This window comes from Mesocricetus auratus, unplaced genomic scaffold (genome assembly GCF_017639785.1).
Source record: "Mesocricetus auratus isolate SY011 unplaced genomic scaffold, BCM_Maur_2.0 Super-Scaffold_100007, whole genome shotgun sequence".
NCBI classification, from domain to species: domain Eukaryota; kingdom Metazoa; phylum Chordata; class Mammalia; order Rodentia; family Cricetidae; genus Mesocricetus; species Mesocricetus auratus.
Window position 1 is genome coordinate 73,124,527 of NW_024429191.1, and position 22,881 is coordinate 73,147,407.

At 46.5% G+C, this 22,881-nt stretch overlaps 2 protein-coding genes across 4 annotated transcripts in view; one reads left to right on the plus strand and one right to left on the minus strand.

Moving 5' to 3' along the window:
* The first annotated feature begins 1,171 nt into the window (after positions 1-1,171).
* Positions 1,172-9,489, plus strand: Tac4 (tachykinin precursor 4). Of its 2 annotated transcripts, XM_005076014.4 has the most exons (5): positions 1,177-1,532; positions 4,935-5,028; positions 6,836-6,868; positions 7,891-7,950; positions 9,016-9,489. In XM_005076014.4, exons 1-5 carry the CDS (start codon positions 1,413-1,415, stop codon positions 9,171-9,173), a joined length of 465 nt encoding a protein of 154 aa, XP_005076071.2. In that variant the 5' UTR covers positions 1,177-1,412; the 3' UTR covers positions 9,174-9,489. The 2 variants fall into 2 exon arrangements, with proteins under 2 accessions (XP_040605473.1, XP_005076071.2); XM_040749539.1 differs by lacking the exon at positions 6,836-6,868 and having other exon boundaries at positions 1,172-1,532.
* Positions 9,490-14,648: 5,159 nt separating this feature from the next.
* Positions 14,649-22,881, minus strand: part of Kat7 (lysine acetyltransferase 7) — a 37,824-nt gene continuing 29,591 nt past the window's right edge. For both annotated transcript variants that reach the window (XM_040749542.1, XM_040749540.1), the window contains 4 exons: positions 20,797-20,890; positions 18,004-18,150; positions 16,858-16,964; positions 14,649-16,288 (listed from right to left, as the gene is read on the minus strand). In XM_040749542.1, coding sequence (XP_040605476.1) covers positions 16,187-16,288; positions 16,858-16,964; positions 18,004-18,150; positions 20,797-20,890 — 450 coding nt within the window. In that variant the 3' untranslated portion in view covers positions 14,649-16,186. The remainder of the gene's footprint in view (positions 16,289-16,857; positions 16,965-18,003; positions 18,151-20,796; positions 20,891-22,881) is intronic.

Genomic DNA, 22,881 nt, shown 5'->3' on the forward strand with positions numbered 1-22,881 from the left:
GCCAGAAAGTCCTCATTGTAGCATGTGCTGGCGTTCTAAAACAACTTCATTGTAACCCATCAGAGATTTCTGGTGATGGGGTCAGGCACAGTGTCTTCCTTCGTCATCTTCCCATGCAGTCCCAATAATAGTAATAATGGTTAGCAGGTCATGGTGGCACCTGCCTTTAATCAACTCTCAGAAGGCAGAGGCAGGTGGATCTCTGATTTCAAAGCCAGCCTGGTCTACAGAGAGAGTTCTGGGAAACCCAGGGCTACACAGAGAAGCTTTTTTTGTTTTGTTTTGTTTTGTTTTTCAAGACAGGGTTTCTTTGTATTGTTTTGGAGGCTGTTCTGGAACTTGCTGTGTAGACCAGGCTGGCCTCGAACTCACAGAGATCTGCCTGCCTCTGCCTCCCGAGAGCTGGGATTAAAGGCCTATGCCACTAATGCCCAACTTACAGAGAAACTCTTATCTCAAAAAACAAAAGTAACAATAACAGTAGTTAACAGACATTAAATATTTACCATTCCACACTGTGCTGAATGTTCCGCATGCGTTATGTCTGTGCATCCCCAGCCTTGTGTTACCCAGGAGGGTCCTAAGGGTTAGAGGGGTTAAGTAATAACCAGAGGTCACAAAACTCAGCAGTGATGCTTCAAGTAGATTCTGGGTCTCTGAACACAGAGCCCTTGTTCTAGACTGACAGACAGATGACGGACGGACGGATGGCCAGGCAGAGAGAAGGAGAATCTGGACAGGGGCTGAGCATACTGAGGAGTTTGGAGTTTGAAGAAGGAATGCACAGGGGCTACAAGCAGAGGGGATAAGGGTGGTTCAGGGTTAGAATGTCATTTTGGCAATCGTGGAAACTCACTGAGGGCCAATGGCTGACATTTGGGGTCAGAGGCCATTTTCTGGCAAATCTCAATTTCTGCTTGCAGGAAGCCTCACTTTACCGACGGTGCCTCTCAGGGCCAGCAGTGTGTTCTAAGGACGCATGGGGGCTGGGATGGGCGAGTGCAGAAAGAGAAGGGATGAGAGGGGAGTGGTTGATCAGCAGTGACACGCTGGCACCATGTAGCCCTCTTCCCAGCTCCAGCTTTAGAGATACTCCCCTGGGGGTGTCCCTGGCAAGCTGTAACAGGAGGGAACCCAGCCAAAGGTAAGGCTGGTATTGCATCAGTGTTAAGCCTTGGGATCAAATGTTAGGGGTGGCTATGGAGAGGTCTAGGCTCTTGATGGCATTGGCTCAATCAGCCAGGGAGAGCGACTGTTGGTGAAGGAGCTCAAAGATGGGATTAGCCACAGGAAGGAAGCAGAGGGGCTGGAAGGCCTGGAGAGCAGGGGAGACTTCCCTCCCACGCTGCTGAAGGAGGTGGCTCAGGCCGAGGGGCTTCCCGGACTCCCAGACAGAGCAGCACCTGCTCACCATGCTGCCCCTCCTTGCCCTGCTTCTCCTGGTTGGGCCGTCGGTGTGCACTACAACAGGAGACAGAAAGCGACTGAGTCTTGGCACAGAAGCAGAGTCCTGGGTGACCGTGAACCTGAAGGTACCTTTCTGAGATGATGACCCGTGGCGGAGGGCTGGGAGATCCCTTCTGAGGCTGCCAGGCTAGCAGAGTGTACCCCGAACCCTGAAAGACAGGCTGGTAAACTCCCCTGAGTAGGGAGAGTCAAGGGCATGAGCCCTGATCGGTCCAGCCATCAGAGGCACATTTGGCTTGCACGTGTGAGCAATAATGTGTGCTGTGTGTATAGAAACACTTAGTTAACACCTACTACGTTCCTTGTGCTGTACTGTCTGTATCATAAACAGTAACTTGTTTCAACTTCATGGGGAAACTACCATTGTTATCCCCATTTCACAGATGAGAAAAACTGAGGTACTGAGGGAAAGGAGCTTGTCTGAGATGTACAGCTTCCACCTTAGCTAGGTGCTGACTCTGCATCTGAGCACCAGGGAATTTCTTTTCAAGGGACCTACTGGAGCAGGATCACTATTTTGTCTCACTTTTGTCTCCTGACAAGCACCAGTGTTTGACCATAGTGGTGTCTGATAAACTCCCTGGTACTGTCACTGGAAAGAAATCTAAAAGTTGGAGCGCCAACCTACTCTGAGATCCCATACCTCTGACCTTAGAGCTCCCAATCCCTGACCAGGGAACCAGGAGAATAACTGGAGCCTGTCTCCTCCCAACAGTCCTGGAAAAGTCACTCGGCTGATGTTGGTTTATGTTGCTGAGCCATGTGAGGTCCCTGGACACTATTAGAATTGGGGGACTAGGGATGTGGCTCAGTTGGTAAAGGGCTTAGTAAACATGCAGCCTTGGGTTCAATCCCCAACACCGCATAAAACGGCATGGTGGTGTGCCTGTCATCCCAGCACTCAGGAGGTTCAGACAGGAGGATTACAAGTCCAGGGTCATTCTTGACTCTATAGGGAGTTCAAGGTCAGCCTAGGGAGAAGAGGAGGGCTCAAAACGGGACCCCAGGAAAAGCCATGCATAGACAGCTCTGCCGAGGGGTCCACTCTAGTTTCCTCTCTAGGGAAATGTGGGTAGTGGGAGAGGACAGCAGATCTGGGAGACCTGGGTTCAAGTCTCATCTTCTCCAGTGACTCCTGCTTCTCTTAACCTCAATGCCTCCCCTGCAAGATGGAGGGGAGAGAAAATAACTCCTCGCTCATTCTGCAGCTGGGACGTCTTCTGAGTCAATGACAGACATGCAATGTGTGAAAAGTTCTGTTGGAGCAGAGCGGACACTGGGCGTGGACACATGGAAGTGTCATCAATTTCACAGGCATTGGCAGTTCTGGTTTCCACCTGCAGTCAATTAGCTCATCCTGCGGGGTGAATCTTGTCCCCCTCCTCTCTCCTTCAGTGCCTCTCTGCCTCTCAAGGAGAGGAGAGGCTAGGTTAGATGACCAGAAGTCCTCACAGACTGACTCTGCGGGTTGCTAAGTATCATTACAAATGGCATGAACTCATTCCTTCAGTTCCCAGGGTGCCCTGCCTGCAGTCACCCCTGGGTTTCCTGGATAAAATAGGATAGTCCTCCTAATGTTTCTCCTCCCCTAGCAGGAACCTGGTGGGTAGAAGGATCTGCTCAATTGAATTCGTAAAAGACCACTCTTTCCAGTTTGTGCTTGGAGGATGCTCTTTATTAAGACAAAGTGGTTTTTGTGAGCTTTTCAAAGATGGGCCTAAATCTCCAAAGAGACTTTTCTCTGGTTTCTGGCTAGGCTGGGTGACTCCAGCTGGCGACAGCTGCCCCAGCCACTGACAGCTCAGGGAGGAGACAGATTGGGAGGCTGAATTAGGCCAAGACTTAGAAAACAATCTATCGTGAAAACAGGGCGCAGCAAGCCCCCAGACAGCCTATGGGGCTTCCCTGACTCCCTGGAGTCCTGAGATCCTGCACCAGCTCAGTCACTGAGCTGTCCCCAGCTCCCAGTGTACGGCCTCCAGGGAGGCGGTGGCTTGTCTTCAGTCTTGTTGGAAAAGGTGGTTCCTACTTGTCTCAGTTCAGAGATGGTCATAGGTGCTCCCCAAGAGATTCAAGGTCATAGAGGGAGTGGGGGAGAGAGAACTCAGGTCTACAGCTGTTAGGATGGATATTTTCCAATTGGGCTAGGCTAGAGGATTAAAATGGCTTTTTCCAGGGCCATAGCTCCACTCAGATCCCATGTGGGACTCCTTCCAGGATGCCCAGCTCTGGGAAGGGTAAGTCTGGGACAATAGAGGAGAGAAGAGAACAGCCATTTAGCCCTGGTTGCTCTGCAATGTTAAGTGGCAGCCACTTTTGGTCTTTGTTGACATTTCTCAAGACTTTTGAATCCTGCTTCAGCTTCTCCTGTGTTACGTTGATTAAGGTTACTAGCTCTCCCAGTTTCCACATATGTAAAATGGACAGGGGTCACATGTCCCCTTCCCCCCTTCTCGAGACAGGCTTTCTCTGTGTAGCCCTGGCTGTCCTCAAATTAGCTCTGTCGTGCTGACACTAAAGGTGTGTGCAACCACCACCTGGCTGCATGTTCTTTCTGAGACAGTCTTACTATGTGTATTCCTAGCTCACCTGGAACCCATGTAGACTAGTCTAACGTCCAGTTGGCGGCAATCCTCTCGCTGCTGCCTTTGGCTATGTGGCTCAGACAATGCTCCTGCCTCAGCCACTCAAGTCCTGGGGTTACCATCACATGCCATCATGCTCAGCTCCATAGTCTTAATGGTAATTATATTTATATTGAATTTTTAACCGAGTGTTTGAAAGCCTGCCTTTTGATCCAGATAGCTTAAGTTCAAGTTCTGACTCAATTTCTCAGTTGTTTTTGGACATAATTAATTCATCTCTATGTACCTGTATGCCTTTATCTGTAAAATGTTGACAGCAATAATATTGGGCTATTTTCATGAGGTTTGGGTGAGAGAATTAGTTACTAAATGAAAATGCTTAGGACAGTACCAGGAACACAGCTGGTGAAATTTTACATCATCATCAATACAATGTTTGGGGTATTGGAGAGATGGCTCAGAGATTAGAAGCACTGGCTGCTCTTCCAGAGGTCCTGAGCTCAATTCCCAACAACCACATGGTGGCTCACAACCATCCTTAATGAGATTTGGTGCCCTTTTCTCGAATGCAGGCAGAACACAGTATACAAAATAAATCTTTTTATAAAATACAATGTTTAGCTGAGGTGGCACATGCCTGTAATCCCAGCACTCGGGAGGCAAAGGCAGGAGGATCTCTGTGAGTTCAAGACCAGCCTGGTCTACAAGAGCTAGTTCCAGGACAGCCTCCAAAGCCACAGAGAAACCCTGTCTCAGAAAAATAAATAAAATGTTTGGGGTAAATATGCAAAAGAATCTAGTGCCAGGCTGTTGTTGAGAAGGTATGGCTCCCCTGTCTCTTTTTCAGCTCCATACTCTAATGCTAACCCTCTGCTTCTCCAGGGAATCCCAATTGCCAGCATTGAGCTCCAGCTTCAGGAGATGAAGAGAAGCAGAACTCGCCAGTTCTACGGTCTGATGGGGAAGCGGGTGCAGGGTGAGTGACAAAGCCGGTGGGCATGGTTCTGACCGGTTTCTGCAACACCAAGGAGAGGGATGTCCATGGGATGGCGAGGGACACTGTCCCTATCAGTCTTCATTCGTGCAGGATGCTTTGAGGAGGGACACTGGCAACAGGTACACATGGGCTGTTCAGCACATGAGGAGTGGGGCTGAGGCTTTACACCCTGGTTCCACACCTGGCTGATGCGGAGTGTTGTGAGATGGACAGCAGCATCTAGATATGAGCAAGGCCGGCTTCCCATCTAGTTCAGGGCAGTTCAAGCACAGCTGCTGTATGCCCGGGGTCCTGGAAACAAGGAAGCTGTCCCAGGAGACAGAAGTCATACTGGACACAGTTAGGTTTCTCTTGGAGACAGAAGTCATACTGGACACAGTTAGGTTTCTCTTGGAGACAGAAGTCATACTGGACACAGTTAGGTTTCTCTTGGAGACAGAAGTCATACTGGACACAGTTAGGTTTCTCTTGGAGACAGAAGTCATACTGGACACAGTTAGGTTTCTCTTGGCTTGCTGTTTTTTGTTTTGTTTTTCCCAGCCATGTCCTGAGTAGTCCTGCTCAGGCACTTTCTCTGTCATTTGGAGCCATTGGCTGCATCCATCAAAGTAGGAACTGCGTGCACTTTTTGTTGTTTTTCCAGACAGGGTTTCTCTGGGTAGCCTTCGCTTTCCTGAAACTCACTCTGTAGATCAGGCTGGCCTCAAACTCAGAGATTCGCCTGCCTCTGCCTCCTGAGTGCTGGGATAAAAGGCATGTGTGTACCATCAACACCTGGTGTACACTTTTGACTAATAGTTTCACGTCAGAGAATCTCAGGTTTGTATGAGAATGTCACATGACCTCTGAAATGTTTGTACTAAAGGGTTCATTACTAAGTTGTTCATAACAGCAAGAATTTGTAAAACATAAGACCACCAGTGGGGGAAAGGTCAAAATATGGAACATAAATGGGACATGGTGACGATGCCTGTAATCCCAGCACTCGGTAGGTAGACACAAAATGATAAGAAGTTCAAGGTCATTTTTTTTTTTTTTGGCTACATAGTGAGTTTGAGGCTAGCCTATGCTACATGAGATTCTGTCTCAAAAAAGGGGGGGGTAATCAGGGAGATGACTCAATCAGTAAAGTGCTGCCACACAAGCATGAGACCCTGAATTTAAGACTCGACGCCCACATGAAAAGCTAGGAGTACACTTGTAATCCCAGCACTGGGGAAGTAAAGACCGGGACAATATTCTGGCCTTGCTGGCAGCCAGTCAAACAAACTGGCAAGCATCAGGTTCAGTGACAGGCCCTGCCAAATTAGTATGGACGGACACACACACACACACACACACACACACACACACACACACACATGCACACACACACACACCAATAAACAAAACAAAATGCTGAAGCAGGCTGGGTGACACATGCCAGTAATCTTAGCACTTGGGAGGCAGAACAGGACACTCACTGCAAGTTCCAGGCCAGCCTAGACTACATGGTGAGAGACATTTTTTCTTTCCCTCACCATGGCCAGACCTCTATGTCAACAACACCCCCAAGAGCCAGTAGGTGACTGAAGTTCTGATAGTAAGTACTTTTCCCAAGGACGCCTCCTGGCTGGTGCCAAGTCCCAGTGATGCCAGTCTATGCATACTCTACTGCCTCCTATGGGCACATTCCCCACGGTCATGCAAGGACAAGGGGGTGGTTAGAGTTCCCATTAAAGCCCCTCACAGCTCTCACCAGGCCTCCAGGAAAGCAACACAATCTTCATCCCCTTTCTCCTCCCAGGAATACATCCGACCCAGCCAAAGGAAAGAATGGGTGAGTGCTGCCCTGGTCTACCCTCAGCATACTCCCTGGGGTGGAGAACACTGTGCTGGCCATTAGCCATCCTGGAATAAACAGTGAAGCTCTGGCTGGGGGCATGCCTGGCTGGCACTGCTGTACCATCAAAGGACTGCTATGACTTGACCAGAAGATGGATTTTCTGGTTATTTCCCTAGAGCGTGGGAAATGCATGCCCAGGGAGTGCCTGCAGAGGTAGGAGACAGGGCCAGAGTTTCAGAATTACCAGTTAAGCAAATCAATCAACCAGGAAGAGCTCATCAATTCAACCCCTTGCTCCTTGAGGATGTTAGAACTGTAAATCCAGATCTGCTTTATTCTGCTTAAGCCCTTCAGTAGAAAGGGGATCACAAGAGGGGCTGGGTGTGATGGCTCACACTTGTAATCCCAGCACTTGGGAAGCTGAGGCAGAAGCAGAGGGATTACAAGGTATAGACCAGCCTGAACTACAAAGCAAGAGCCTGTCTCAAATGAATTGAAACAACACAGAAAACACCAGCTGTACCCACAACTGCTGAATGCTGTATGAATCATACTTAGCCCCTTCATGCGTTTTGGGGCCGTTACTGATTTCACAGCCCCATCCTTAGCAGGTTATCGTGGGACTGCCCCTCCTGAGCAGGTAGCTTGTGTCCATGGCCTGGGAATGATGGTCTCCTAGGCACACTGCATTGTGCAGTCCTGTGGGTGTCCCATGGTTGTTCCCAGCCTGGAAACTCCCCACAGGAAGACCCAGGGCTTTGGTCAATCTGCATCCTTAATACTCAGCCTAGTTTCTGAACATAGAAATATTGGTGAGAGGACTAGCAAGAGGGAGGATTTGATGACTAAAGCCATGGATGAATGAAGGGATCCAGGGCATTTCTTCACCTCCCGAGGGAGAATGGCCACATTTGGAAGGCCCAGCTCTACCCTGCCTGTCCTTAGGCAACCCCATGCCTAAGGCAACCTTCCTTTACTTCTCCTTTTTTCTCTACCCCTTCTCTCTTCCTCACCAGGGTATCAGCTGGGACGAATAACGCAGGACCTCCTTGGCGAAAGAGGTCTGTCCATGGAAGGTAGGAGAAGGCATCTAAAGGGTGACAAGGGTATCATGGGAAAACAGCCAGACATTCTGCTGCCATCAGATAGAATAGTTTCCCATACCATTCTATCCAGCAGAAGGGTCCACAGGAGGGGGGAGCTGTGGTACAAGGGATGGGAGAGGCCCCTGCTGGTCTTCTGAATATCTGTGTGCTTGTGTGTGCCACAGAATGTGTGTAGATGTCAGAGGTCAACTTGCAAGAGTTGGTTTTCTTCTTCCATCATGTGCCAGAGACCCAACTCCAGTGGTCACATGGTGACAGATACCTTTTGAGCCATTTTGCCAGCCCTGATGATCTTGAAGTTTTATCCTCCCCAGCTCATGTCCCCTTTAAGGTTCAGTGGAGTCACAGGATATGATGTCCTGCAGCATCCCCAATCTTCTGTCTGGGAAGACCTAGTTGTTGATCCCCAGGTCAGGAATTTAGTCTTAAAGAGATTCTTAGTCAACAACTGCCATTAAGTGAGCAGCCCTATGCGAGAGGTGATACCCTAAAAGCAGCTAACACCCTGTGCCCCCAAGCAGGAACTGTACCCTCAAGTGGTCCCTGAATCCAGGCATGAAAATAAATAATCCAGGTTGGGGGAGGTGCAGAGAGCCATCACAAGGAGGGCAGTGGACCCAACAGTGACCAGATGCAGGTCACACTGAGCTCTATGCTATTTCAATGTTATACCTGACTTCTGGCTCCTCCCTCTTTCCTGATGGAACATTGGCTACTGGGAAGAAACTGTCTTTTTTCCCCTGAGATTTTCTCAGGGTGAGTCTTTCAGAGGGTCTCTGGAACTCCCTGCAATATTGTTGAAATGAATGGTCTACATACATGGGGTAAGCTGGTCCCTTAGACATCATTTTCTGGGGACAGAAAGTAATTTGTCCTAAGCCGCACAGTGAGCTAGTAACAAAATCAGTTTCCTGGGCAGTGTTCCTTGTCCCAAGAAAATCTTCCAGACTTTAGGATACCATTCCCCTTTCTGTAGAGGATGACTGAGGGCTGGCTGGAGATATGGCAGATGAACCTATAATTCCACTGCTCTAGGAACCTGCAGACAGGAGACACACCACCAGAGTGCAGGGCCCGGCACAGTGGCCACAGAAGGCCTTCAGAGTCAAAGAGGGAGACCAGACCCTCTCAGTCACGAGCAACGTGTAGCTCTCTCCCTGGACACAGAAGAGGATGGCCAGGGTTCCGAGTGAGCCCCAAATATGCTTCCCAAAGGATGCCATGTCCATAATCCCTGAGCATCACAGCTGAAGAGCCTAAGGCCAACGGTCCAGTGTCTTCTGTCCTCAGCTTGGGCATTTCATGCCAGGCCTGCACAGAACCCTGCATTTCTTCCACAATTCTTGGCTTCAGGTAGCAATGGCACACAACGTAGTGCTGCCTCACAGGAGGGAGTGACCCAGCTCGCCCCTGCACCCAGGCTCTCATGTCTATGTATTACAGGGTGGGTTTCACACTCTGTATCCCATGCCCAACACACAGTGGAGCTCAATAAATGAGTGAGCAGTATGGAGTAGCTTCCTTGAGCATGTGGGATAGAGGGCAAGATGTCAGAATAGCAGAGAGGAAGATTACTCTCTGCCAAGGGCCATCCTCAGGTGGGAAAAGAACTCGGGGCCTGGCTAAGGATGGTGACAGAAACAAAAATACCCTGGTGGGGAAGGCACTGCATGCATTTGGGGTGGGAAGGAGTGGGGCCAGGCACCCTTTTCGATTCCGGATACTCCTGCCGAAGGAGGTCACTGGGCTGATGATACGACTTAGTGGGTTAAGGCACTTGTTGCCAAACCTGACAACTTGAGTTCAATCCCTAGGACCCACACAGGGAAAAAGTAAACATTTCCAAGTTGTCCTTTGACCTCTACATGTGTGTCATGGCATGTGTGTACCAATATGCACACACAAAATAAAGGAATTGTTTTAAAAGGAGTTACCCTCTCCAATTCAGTCCTCCTGACTGCAATTTGGTCCCAGGTCATTCATCAGTCCTCCTGTATAAGGGCTTTGCTTTTAGGACAGTTAGCTGTCCCCATTCAGGGTAGAGCTCCAGAAAGACAGAATAGCTCCAATCTCAGAGAGCCCCAATCTAGTAGGGGAAACTCTTTCCTAAGACAGAGGACCCTGAGATGTTTAACAACATCAGAAGCTATGCATGGTGCTACTTATCTGCAGTATCAACCCTAGGAGGCTGAGGCTCTATCTGAAAAAATAAAGCTGCTGTTCCATCGAGCGCTTGCTGCCAAACCTGATTCTCAAAACGTATCCTCTGATCACGATACGTGATAGCCACACATGTATATACACACATACAAATAAGTAAACGTATTTTTTTTCCTTTTTTAATTTTTCAAGACAGGGTTTCTCTGTGTTGCCCTGGCTGTCCTGGAACACACAGACCAGGCTGACCTTGAATTCACAGAGATCCCCTCTTGAGTACTAGGATTAAAGGCATGTACCACCATGCCCAGTTATTTTTTAAGTCTCTTAATCAGAATGAAATCCAAGGGGAAACACTGGAAATAAGATTGCTAACGGAATGGAAGATGAACTCAGCCAGCAAAGTACTTGCCATACAAGCATAAAGACCTCAGTTTGGTCCCCAGAATTTATAATAATGGTGGCACACACCTTTGATCCCAGCACTCAGGAGGCAGAGGCAGGCAGATCTCTATGAGTTTGAGGCCAGTCTAGCCTACAGAGCAAGTTCCAGGACAGCCAGGGCTACACAGAGAAACCATCTCAAAAAACTATAAACAAACAAACATAACAAACAACAACAAAAAGAAACAGGGTATGATAGTGTTTGTAATCATGGTGCTGGGGGCAGAGGGCAGAGACAGGTGAGCTCTATGCCAGAGAGACCTGGCCTTAAAACGCCAAGTGTTTGAGCCGGGCGGTGGTGGCGCAAGCCTTTAATCCCAGCACTCGGGAGGCAGAGGCAGGTGGATCTCTGTGAGTTCGAGACCAAGCCTGGTCTACCGAGTGAGTTCCAGGACAGGCTCCAAAACAATACAGAGAAAACCCTGTCTCGAAAAAAACAAAAACCAACCAACCAAACAAAACCACAAGTGTTTGGCACCTGAGAAACAATACTCAAGAATTGTTTTCTAGCCTTCTTATGTTGTGTATACACACGGGAACATAAATGATAGGGGCTAAACCAGAAATCCACTGAAATTATGTGGGTAGGGTTAACAGCAAATGAAGTTCATTAGCTCATTCATTGGCCCACCAAAAAAAAAAAATGTTTATCTTCTGTGTCCCTCATTCCAAAGAGAAAATGATTATTTCCCCTGGGCACTTGGTCTCCTCTCTGTGTGACAGGGGTGGGTGGGGGTAGGGTATATTGAACAGGAAGGTAGACATTTGAATGCCTGGGTGGTGACAGCAGAGGCTACTGGAGGGAGGTGACTAAATTAATCAAGACTACCATTAAGATAGTCTTTGTGGTCAAACGGTGGTGGCGCAAGCCTTTAATCCCAGCACTCGGGAGGCAGAGGCAGGTGGATCTCTGTGAGTTCGAGACCAAGCCTGGTCTACCGAGTGAGTTCCAGGACAGGCTCCAAAACAATACAGAAACCCTGTCTCAAAAAAAAAAAAAAAAAATAGTCTTTGTGGGTCAGGTAGTGGCGGCATACACTTTTAATCCCAGTACTTGGGAGGCAGAGGCAGGCAGATCTGTGAGTTCGAGACCAGCCTGGTCTACAAAGAGAGTTCCAGGACAGCCTCCAAAGCCACAGAGAAACCCTGTCTCGAAAACAAACAAAAAAAGTCTTTGCTTTCCTTTTTTCTTGGGACAGGGCAGCCTAAGAAATCTGAACTTGCAATCCTCCTCCAAGTTCAGCCTCCTGAGTGCTAGATTACAGCTCTGTACACCATTCCCAGCCAGCCTGCTTTTACTAGACCTATAATAAACCTGCTCTAAGACTTCCTGTTTACCTAAAGGTCCAAGCCAACCTCAAGCATTTCTTCCTTCTCACACATAGGGATGAATAGGAGAGTAGGGGACAGTGTGGGCTTCTTCCTCGGAGAGTGTCTTTGCAGCAGAATCTCCCAGTTGGTAACGCTGCATCCCAGGTGTACATTCTAACCACAGATGCACACACACCCCACCTTGGCTGTCATCCCAGGATGGGTCCCTACAGTCACCCCACTTGAGACTCAGCAAGGGAGACGTCTTTTATTCTGATGTTTCAAGTTTGGGAGGTTTAGGAAAAATAAAATTCATGGGGTAGGCTAGTACCTGATGGGAGCTCAGACACCACTGAGAATTTGAAAGTCTTGGAAGCCTTGATGGCTTTTGGGAGAGCTGAGATGTACCCACTCTGAAAGCCTACTTGTGTGCACTTACCTCCTTTCAAACCTGGCATGTTACCCAAGTTCCTCATCTCTGCATACAACACTTTCCATCTGAGTGATTTCTAGTGCAGTGGCCACACCAGTTTCCTTGTAAAGGTTTCTAGTCAGGATCCATGCGTTCGGCTGCCTCTCAGTGTTCTCCACTTCTTTCCAGGCCCATTCTGCTAAGTGGTAAAACGATGTTGGTGCTCCAAGTACTGAGCTCGTCCCTCAGTATAGTGGTGTTTCCGAGGAATCAGTCTCCAGAGAGCTACACAGTATAGGTAACTAAAATAGTGGCTACCCCGAGTAGACAGTTATAGTTCTGAAACTCAGTAAGTCAGTCTCAAGTGAGTGTGGTGCCACAGACCTAAAACCCCAACATTCGAGGTGGAGGCAGGAGGATCAGAAATTCAAGGACAACCTGTGAATTCCTGAGCTAGGTTGGGAGTGACATCTTCAAGAGCCCCAAGTGTGGGTTTTTGGTGCTGTCAGTTGGGGTGCCTCAGTCCTGCCTAGTCTCTCCAAATGCTGCAGGCCAGTTTCTGCTTCTAGTCTACAAGCACCAAACTACCACTTCAAAATCCCAAGTCGGACTCACACTTGAGGAAAGTGAGCCACTCTCAAGGGCCTCCACACACACAGGGATGCAGCAGTATCTAGCACACTCTATACTGTGAGGTAAGAAGTCCACGGTAAGCCGTTTCCAGAAACAAACTCTACTGGAACGTGACTTGTAGAGAATAGAGATGTTTATCTCTCACAAGTAACACTTGGGAGGCACCACAGAGCTAAAGTGGTCAACAGCCCAGGTTATTTTCTCTACTCCAAGGCTCAAGTAAACAAAGCCTGGGCGTCCGAACATGTACCTGAAGACACGGCACAGGAGAACAACAAACTGACGCTTCGCTCAGGGGGGCATTTTCCTCACTGCCCAGCCTTGTTTCTGGTTTAGTGACATTCATTGGCACTGCTTAAGAGACCACAAAGGAAGTGAGCAATTTACACTCCCCCCATCAGTCTGGGAGAGGCAGTCATTTGCAAGCTTGTGGCCAAAAGACCTGAAAGTAAAACCAGTTGAGATCCAATTCCTAGCACACATCACATGCTATTATTTAGCAAAGGTGTTTTCATCTTCTATTCTCAAGACACCCTGTGAGGCCCAGCAGCCAGTGAGCAAGACCTTCCTCTATACTTCATACTCACCAGAACTGGTTCTTTGCATTCAAGCACATTCCAAGAACTAGTTCAGAGTCCTGAGTCAGGACAAAGCAGCCGAAATGTTTCCTACTTTAACCAAAGTAGGCTTCTCAAATTAGGCTTCCCATGTCTGGGAAGGGACAGCAAAGGCAATTTCCTGAACTATAAACAGATGTGTGCATATTTGCATAGGTGTACAAACACACACCTTAATTTGTTTTTCAGCTTCCCAAAGGCCAGAAACAAACAGAAAAGAAGATGGTGGCTCAGAGCCCTGCTGCTTGACACTGTTAGAAGAACAAGCACTTTAACTAATCATTTATTTATTTATTTGGATTTTTTTTTCAAGTCAGGGTTTCTCTGTGTAGCTTTGTAGACCAGGCTGGCCTCGAATTCACAGAGATTCGCCTGCCTCTGCCTCCCAAGTGTTGGAATAAAAAGCATGCGCCACCACCGCCTGGCTGTTAATTACCTTTTAATCTGTAAACAAACAAAATTTCCCTTTGTAAATGTTTACAACACGGAAATTTGAACAAATCCTGTTCTAAGATGAATAGAAGGGGAAGCAATTTTTCTTCACTGCATTTCCCAACTGCAGTAGGAAAGTCTGCCAGTGAGCAAAACTACTTCAGCAAACATAGCTCCTCTTCCACCATACAAATGGTAGCACTGAACCTCCCTATTCCTGCACGAGTAAACACAAGCAAAATATGACTATTCCAGAAGCACAATCTGGGCTGGGTAATGATTAGAGATGGCAGGGCTCGCAACTGGTGGACATAGTGGAGAAAAAAAAAACATATTTGTTTCTGCCTCCTATAAGCATTCATGGTACCCCCACCTACCTCAACCTCCCACTAGTTCCACCCCCAAACAAGAGGCAGAAGAGTCTAAGAATGTTACACTAGCTAGCCACTGTTGTGCACAACTAGTTCCTGGAGCCAAATAGAGGCAGATTCAATTTGTTCTACCAATTGAGTACAGAGTAAATGCTCACTCTGTCAACAATCTGTTTCACTGGGGAAAATGATCCACAGCTACAAACCCCACTCCTAATACTTAACTGAGCCATTAGCCACAGATCAATCACGCCACTTCCACATATAAACAAGCCTCAGATTAATCAGACATGAGCAGAGAACATGCTTTATTGAATAGATACAGAAGAGCACATTCTACCACATGTGGGGAAGGGTTCAGCATCTGTAAAAGGCCTTTACCCTTAAGAAAAACCCCCAGTGAAGCGGCATTTGGATAAATTTTAACAGTGACACTGAAACTGGAGGAGAGCTGCCACTGAACATGCTTAAAATCAGCTCCCTCCAACCCACAGTGAGTATTAGTAGTGTACAGCGATGACAAGAGAAAGGCACAAATGACCAGAGTTAGGGTTGTGGTGAGGGTGCCACATGAAGACAGCAGTGCTGGAGGAGACCACGCTGGGAAGGGTGACATGTCAGACATCAAAAGCTGCCCCAAGATAGCAGGTTATATAACGGGACAGGGAGAAATTAGAGGGAACAGTTCTTCCTTCACTTAACACCACCAAAAATAGGAAACCAGAGAACAGGATGATGGTGGCAAGTCCCAAAAGGGAAATGAAGTTCTTGGAGGGACAGAAGCACTTCAGCCTGTTGTAGGGGGAGGCACTGTTGAAAGGGGAAGCAAACCAAGGCGGTGTGGCCACTCTGTCTTGCTGAGTCATGGGCTGAGAAACAGAAGTCATTTTCAAGCACTTTCCACTTCTCCCAGGAAGCTCTGGACAAAATCAGTGCAACTTATGTGGAAGTACAGCCACCCTATACCAGACTGGCAAAGGCAGGTGGGAATATCTGCAGTGTGATTAACCAATTAACATGAAGGGAAACTGTTACATAAAAGGGGGCAGGAAATAAAAAAAGAAAGAGGGGGCATTTTCTGCTGTGGAAAAAAAATTAACCATTTCCTTCCAACAAGATACTGCCCTAGTGCCCATAAGGGAATACAAAGGAAACATGAAATCACCACCTCTTCTTCCTCTTCACCCCGTCTCATTCAGATGGACCAGGTGCTGTGATCTCCTGGGAAACACTTCAGGAGTACCTAGCTCAGGTCAGTCTGATCCTGACCAAAGACAAGCCATTTGACAAAAATGGAGAAAAAAAGCAACCATGAATGAGATGAAATCCAGGATGAATGGACCCCTCCCAGTAGACATACATATACTCACAAGTGCTGCCTCTTCCCCACCCTTCATGAAGAATGTGTAAGGAATAACTGCAAAGGGCCTTCGGTGGCAACCGTGTTTGGAGGTCTGGTGACCAGGCAGGAGAAAGCACTAGCACAAAGTTCAGGACACAAACCTCACGGGGCTAAAGAACATGAGGAAAGAACCAGTGACTGGACAGGTACAGTACCATAACACAACTCCTTGGGTCAGTGCTATAAGGATCTGTACTTGAGCCTAATACAGATCCGTCCAGGCAACCTCACTGAGGCCGAAACAACAGTTCCTCAGAACTAGTGTCTGCAGTGTACACGAAGGTCGGAGCCAGGACAGTCCTGAGGGGGGTGGCCTTCCCAAAGGATACTGTACTTGCCAATCACAAGAGCAACAGAAATGACAGACAGATCCCTAGGGTACGGATTCCTACTGCTGGGGCTCGCTGGCTCAGAATGACAGGTCACTTTAAGTGCCCTTGGGAGGGGTCCATTTTAAGCAGCTTGGATCCATGGTTTTATTGGAGTTGGACCTTTTGGCCTCTTTGGCTATCCATTCATCTATCAGGTCCTGTGAAGAATAAAGGAGCAACTATAACATACACACTTTAAAACAGATTCCAAAATGATTAGAGACAGATTCATCCAGGTTCCAATAATATATTAGAGGTAAATCACGATATTATCTTTGAATTTGCAAACTGCCTTCCTCTCTAATCTATTTCTTCCTATTTCTGCATTCAACGAGAACTGAAAACTATTAATTCATTTATGCTTATTACATGTACGTAACTAAAAATGAAAAATGGAATGAGCTGAGGTGGCATTTGACAAAATAATCCCAAACCACTTATGAGAATCCTAGAACTTATGAGAACTCGCATGGATGGGCAGAAGTGTTAGGCCACACAAAGATGCTTAGTTGTGTCATTCAGATCTGACAGAGATTACCCAAAGCTCAGATAAGGACAAGGGAGGAAATAAGCTTAGCAACAAAGGCCACGAGGCTCTCACTGCCAGCTGGAACAAGGCTAAGAGCTTCCAATCACACCCTCTAAGAGAAGTAAGCTGTGGGTAGTACAGCCACACTAAGCTTTGTTAAGCTCTGAGGACACCACCGGCAGCTGAGGGAACTCTCACCTGTCTCTTTAAAACTAGGTGCTTGCCTTTCCAATACTTGAGCATCTGAAGGGCTTGCAGAGTGCTGACAATGTCCACGGGATTCACAGCTGTTTCCTGGCTGATTTCTGTAACAAAGGCGCTACTGAGATCTCAACTGAAGCACAGACCCCCACACCAATGTCTCCCAAGGCCCCCCTTTCATGTAGTTTTCCAGAGCCCAAATCTGTGGCACTTAGGCTACCTAATCAAAATGTTTGACCAGTCCAAAAACAGATTTAATGGCAAGGAGCTACTCTGGGCCACTTAGAAATCAAGGTCAATCTTGATCAGAAATTCTTCCTGTGGCCGGGTGGCGGTGGAGGCACACACGCACTCACACACGAATTCCTTTAATCCTAGTACTCAGGAGGCAGAGGCAGGCAGATCTCTATGAGTTCAAGACCAGCCTGGTCTACAAGAACTAGTTCCAGGACAGCCTCCAAAGCTACAGAAGAACCCAGTCTCCAAACCACCCCCAAAAGAGAAATTCTTCCTGTGAAAGGGCCAGATGTCTTTCCTAAAATTCCAATGCTTCAAAATACTTGAAATGTTCCTGATTTTTAAAAGAAATGACATATATTCACGTGTGTATGTATGTATTTTATGTATATAGGTGTTTTGCCTGGATGTATGTCTACATACCCACATGTATGTCTAGAACTGGGGTTACATACAGTTGCATTACAGTTTTGGGCCACAATATGGATGCTATGAATTGACCCAGATTCCTCCAGAAGAGCAGTCAGTACTCTTAACTGCTGAGCCATGGCTCCGGGTTTTTTCTTTCTTTTTTAGGTTTTTCCAGACAGAGTTTCTCTGTGGCTTTGGAGGCTGTCTTGGAACTAGCTCTTGTAGACCAGGCTGGTCTCGAACTCACAGAGATCCACCACCTCTGCCTCCTGAGTGCTGGGAATAAAGGCGTGTGCCACCACTGCCCGGCCCTCCTCCCCTTGGTTTTTACAAGAATTGAGTGTTAACAACTCCAGATGGGAAAAACCACTTTATGACCATTCTCAGGACCCAATGTTCCAGGATCTTCAGCCCTGCACTGAGGGTCTCTGCAGTGCTCTCCAGTCACAGTCAGATTAAACAGAATGGAGGTCACGGTCATCAAGTGCAACCCACCTTTGATGGAAATCTCCTTGCCCTGGAAGTTGTGCAGATAACGGAGCAGCACTTCCTTCCAGTAGCTTCGGTAGCTTATGAGTCCCAGGTCTGACAGGGGGCGCTCTGGAGAGCCAACTTTCTCTTCCACTTTGGAAAGTAAATAACCTGCCAAGAAAAAAACCACAAACTTGGTTTCTTTTTCTTTTTATTTGGGGAGAGGGCCTTAAAAAATTGCTTACTTATTCTGTGTGCTTGCTGGTGTGCAAATCAAACAACAACTTGCAGGAATTGGTTCTCTCCTTCTACTGTGTGGGTACTGAGAATCAAACTCAGGTCCTTAGGTTTGGCAGCAAGTGTCTTTACCCACTGAGCTATGTCACCAGCCCTTGGGTGAGGGGGCTTTTTAGAGACAAGGTCTCAATATGTAGTATAGCCGGCCTATAATGCACTATATATAGACCAGGCTGACCATGAATCTGCAGTGAAATGTTTCCCACTGTCTCTGCTTCCATATGGTTGGGAAGCCCAGTCAGACTTTTCCAAGCAACACTAAATCTCATTCTAACAGCAAAAACCAGTGCAAACACAGAAGATTTAAGGACATCTGCTTTGCAGGACCACAGAGGCAGCCATTCAACAGAGTATGCTCTGTGTGGCTGCTGAAAACATACTGGCTTTATATAAACAAGAGTGGAGGAATGTGTAAGTGCCTATTACAAGGCACTTAGATACAACCCTGGAAGCCTTCACAAAAGGCTTTAACAGCAACTGTATGGGTATTTGCTAAGAACAGAGATAGAAGTCCTTCCATATCTGTGTTGTAGATCCAAATTACAAAATACAACAACCCTCCCTCCCTTCCTTTCTTTCAAGTTAAATCAAGCTGGCCATAAATGTGTGGCAATCCTCTAGAGACAGGAGTGTTAGCATTATATGTTCCATCCACCAAGTCTAGTTAAAAAATTTTTTACTTGGGGTTGGAGAAATGGCTTTGCAGTTAAGAGTACTGACTGCTCTTCCAAACAATTAAGATTCAATTCCCAGAACCCACTCACAACTGTAATTCCACTTCCAGGACACCTAACATGTACACAGGCAAAACATCAATGTACATAAAATAAGTATGGCCAGGTGGTGGCGGCGCTTGCCTTTAATCCCAGTACCTTGGAGGCAGAGACAGGCGGATCTTGTGAGTTCGAGGCCAGTCTGATCTACAGAGTGGGTTCCAGGATAGTTAGAGCTGTTATACAGTGAAACCTTGCCTCAAACAAACAAATAAACATTAATTTAAAATTTTTATAGGGGCTAGGGAAATGGCTCAGCAAATAAAGTACTTTCCATGTAATCATAAAAGCCAGAGTGTGGATCCCCCAGAATCCTCATAGAAGTAGGCCAAGCATGGTGGCTGCCAGTAAGCTCAGCTTTCTGGAGGCATAGATGGGATCTCCAGGACATGCAGGCTAGCTAGTCGAAGAGAGTTCTCAGTTTAATGAGATGCTCTGTCCATAAATAAATCAAAAGCAGAGGAAGACACTATCAACTTCTGGTTATCACATGTGAACATACACAAGTGCATCATATATACTCATGACCAAAAAAAAAAAAAAAAAGACTTAAAAACATTTATTTGTATTGTGTGTATGGGTGTCTGCCTACACGTATGAATTTTTATGTATGTGTACCATGTGTGGAGGCCAGAAGAAGGCATCTGACACTCTGGAACTAGAGTTACAGCTGTGAGCTGCCATGTGGGTGCTGGAAACTGAACCTGTGTTCTCTGCAAGAGCAGCCAGTGCTCTTAGCCACTGAGCCATTCTTTCTTTGACTAAAATTCCGTGACATAGATGCTGGTAGCACACAGCTGGTTCTCATTTGTCACAGTGGCTATGCTCAATAGGCACTGGGAATGCTGACTTGGGAATAAATGTTGAACCACTACTCACAGGAGAGTACAGTTTGCTTCCTGACAGCCTCTGGCCAGAGCCATCAAATTTTCTATGTCTAATGCCCTTTTCTGTTTAAAAACATCTTACAACTAGTATATTTCCTGTATTTCTACCTCTAGTAATGGACTTTATGTGCTAGATTTTAATATCCTTGATTTTGGGCAAGTGCACAAGTCTTTTTAAAAGAAACATGGTTTACTTGCACAAACTGATCAGTCTTGAGAGATCTGTAATGCCCCTGAAGTGGGTTTTGAGGGTGTGAAACAAATGGACAGAGTTTGAATTGGTCACTTCAGCACAATGCTTACAGACATTTTAAACGAACAGTTTAGGGCACTTGTCACCAAGCTGATAATCTTAGTTCAAACCCAGGACCCACATGGAGGAGAGAGAAGACTCATGCAAGTTGTCCTCTGACCTCCACGTGTATGCTCTAAACCAACAAGCAAATGTAGTAAGACCCATGAATCAGAGAGGTACACATTATTGGGCAGACAAATTCAAACCTGATACCCATGATTAATGAAGAGTGAGTATAATATCCGAAGCCTAAATCAGGTACATGGATTACCTCCACAAGTACTTACATAAGTGAAATCCCAAGCATCAAAGGACAGCTTTAAGCCTTAAGCACGCATCTGTGCTATTTCAGTCTCAAATGGGATAATCCTGGCGAGCTTACTTTATTATTCTCTGCATCCGCTACTAATTCAGCATCAACTCCAGGTTCTATATTCATTGATAAATGCTCATTCACTAACAGTTCTCAAGGTACTTCCTTCCACTACAAGTTAGGCACTATCAAGAGCACACAACACCCCCAGGGTCCCAGCCTTGAAGAGCTGATGTCAGCAGCATCACTTACTGAAATCAATGAGCATTTTGCCATAGCCCTGTCTCATATACTGAGGCATGGTGAGGATACAGGATACATTGTAGTTGAGAAATGAATTCTTCTCCTAAAATCAAGAACAGACAAGCAGATCATGAGGCACTGAGACCAAAAGTTTCACCACCACTATCACTCCATCCTAGACTTAGGAAAAAAAAAGCCATAAGGCTTTGCAAAATTAATTTACTGTTAGCCCTAGGAAGTGGCTATGAGGCTCACAGCTGCTACCACATCATGATGGCCAAAGGTATTAACCTAAGGATCTCTCTAGCTCAGAACTCCAGTGCCAATTTAGGGAGAGTAACTCCAAAAACATGCCAAAGCCAAGATTGCTGAGAAGACCTACTAGGAGCCCTCTTTAAGAAACTTTGTTTCTGCTGGGCGGTGGTGGTGCACGCCTTTAATCTCAGCACTTGGGAGCCAGAGGCAGGCGGATCTCTGTGAGTTGGAGACCACCCTGGTCTACAGAGAGAGTTCCAGACAGCCTCCAAAGACACAGAGAAACCCTGTCTCGACCCCCTCCCAAAAGAAACATTGTTCCAGAAGATAGCTTGCCCATTAGGAAGACAGAAAACCAAACAGAATTCCCCCTGAAAGGTCTAAATACAACCAAATCACACAATACCTGATTCTGTTTATAAATATCCAGAATAAGCCAATTTGTAGAAGAGGGCCTGGAAGGATCAAGAGGAAATGGGGACAGACTGCAATTTCTTGAAATAATGGAAACTGAGGACTACACCAGTCACAAAATTTGTCATTATACTAGAAGTCTCTGCCCTGCACAGTTTAAGAGATGAATTGTATGACACACTGCCTTTTAATTAAGTTGTTACATTACATTAAAACCCATAACCACAGCTGTGGTGGCCTTTAATTCCAGCACCGAGGAGGCAAAAGCAGGTGGAGGTAGGTTAGCCAGGTCTACATAGGAAGACCCTGCCTCCACAAAATAAAGTCATAAGCTGGATCTGGCCATATATATACACACTGCAGCAATCAGTTTAATTATACAGATTAATCATTCTTGAACATACAAGGTCCAGAGAAGCAACTGGGTTTTTAAATATACACAAATATTTCCATCAAATGAATTTTCACCCTTACATTGAAATAGGCCACTGCAGTTAAAAACATAAGAAAAGTAAGCACTATTGGCTATGTATTAACTGAGAAACCACATGCAAACCAAAGATTATGGAAAGGAGCTAAACTGAGAAAAGCTGAAAGCCCAGGGAGATGTGAGAGTGTTGGAAATAAAGCCCACTATACTCCAGTCCATTTACATGTTCATCAGTTAAATTTAGACCTTAAAATAGAGGGGGGATAGTGGGGGGTTGCGAGAGGAGGGGAGGGAGAGGGAACTGGGATTGACATGTAAAACAAGCTATTTAAAATTAAATAATAATAAGAAGAAAGGAAAAAATACAGCATGTACGTAGAGTTTAATGTCTGGTCACAGCTTTCACCTAAGTTGTAGGCCCTTCAGGGTGGAATTAATATAGAAACAGCTTCATGTTCTTCACCTGGTGTTTTTATGACTGTTTGAGATGGGATGGACTCCACTTAAGAACAATTTCCTACAGGTCACTAGAACATTCTTCTTCCCATCCAAGCACACACTGTGACCTAGCATCCCTTACATCTTGCCATTATCCCAATTTAGATCAATAACGAAAGCTTTTAGTCTCACACCTAGCTTACACCTGAAGAACTGGCTTCTCACACACACACATCTCTGCCAGGAGGCAATGTTGGTACAGTAGTACAGTATTTATGGTTTGTTGTTCCAAGTATGTACAACAGGCAGCACTGCTGCGTCAGGTAAATGTGCACAGGGAAAGATGAGGTGTGGGCTCACAGAAAGCAGTCAAATGGAAATCAAAAGGGCTTTCTCTTTCAGAGTTCCCTAGCTATATTTGTAGAGGTTATCCAATAATTTCTTTACACTGCATACTTCTGAGTCCATTCCCGAGCTGTTCTGTTGTACTTTTCTTTGTTTTATAGATCCAAGAAATTTCAGGAATTAAAAGGTCATCTGGATTGGGATCACACAGA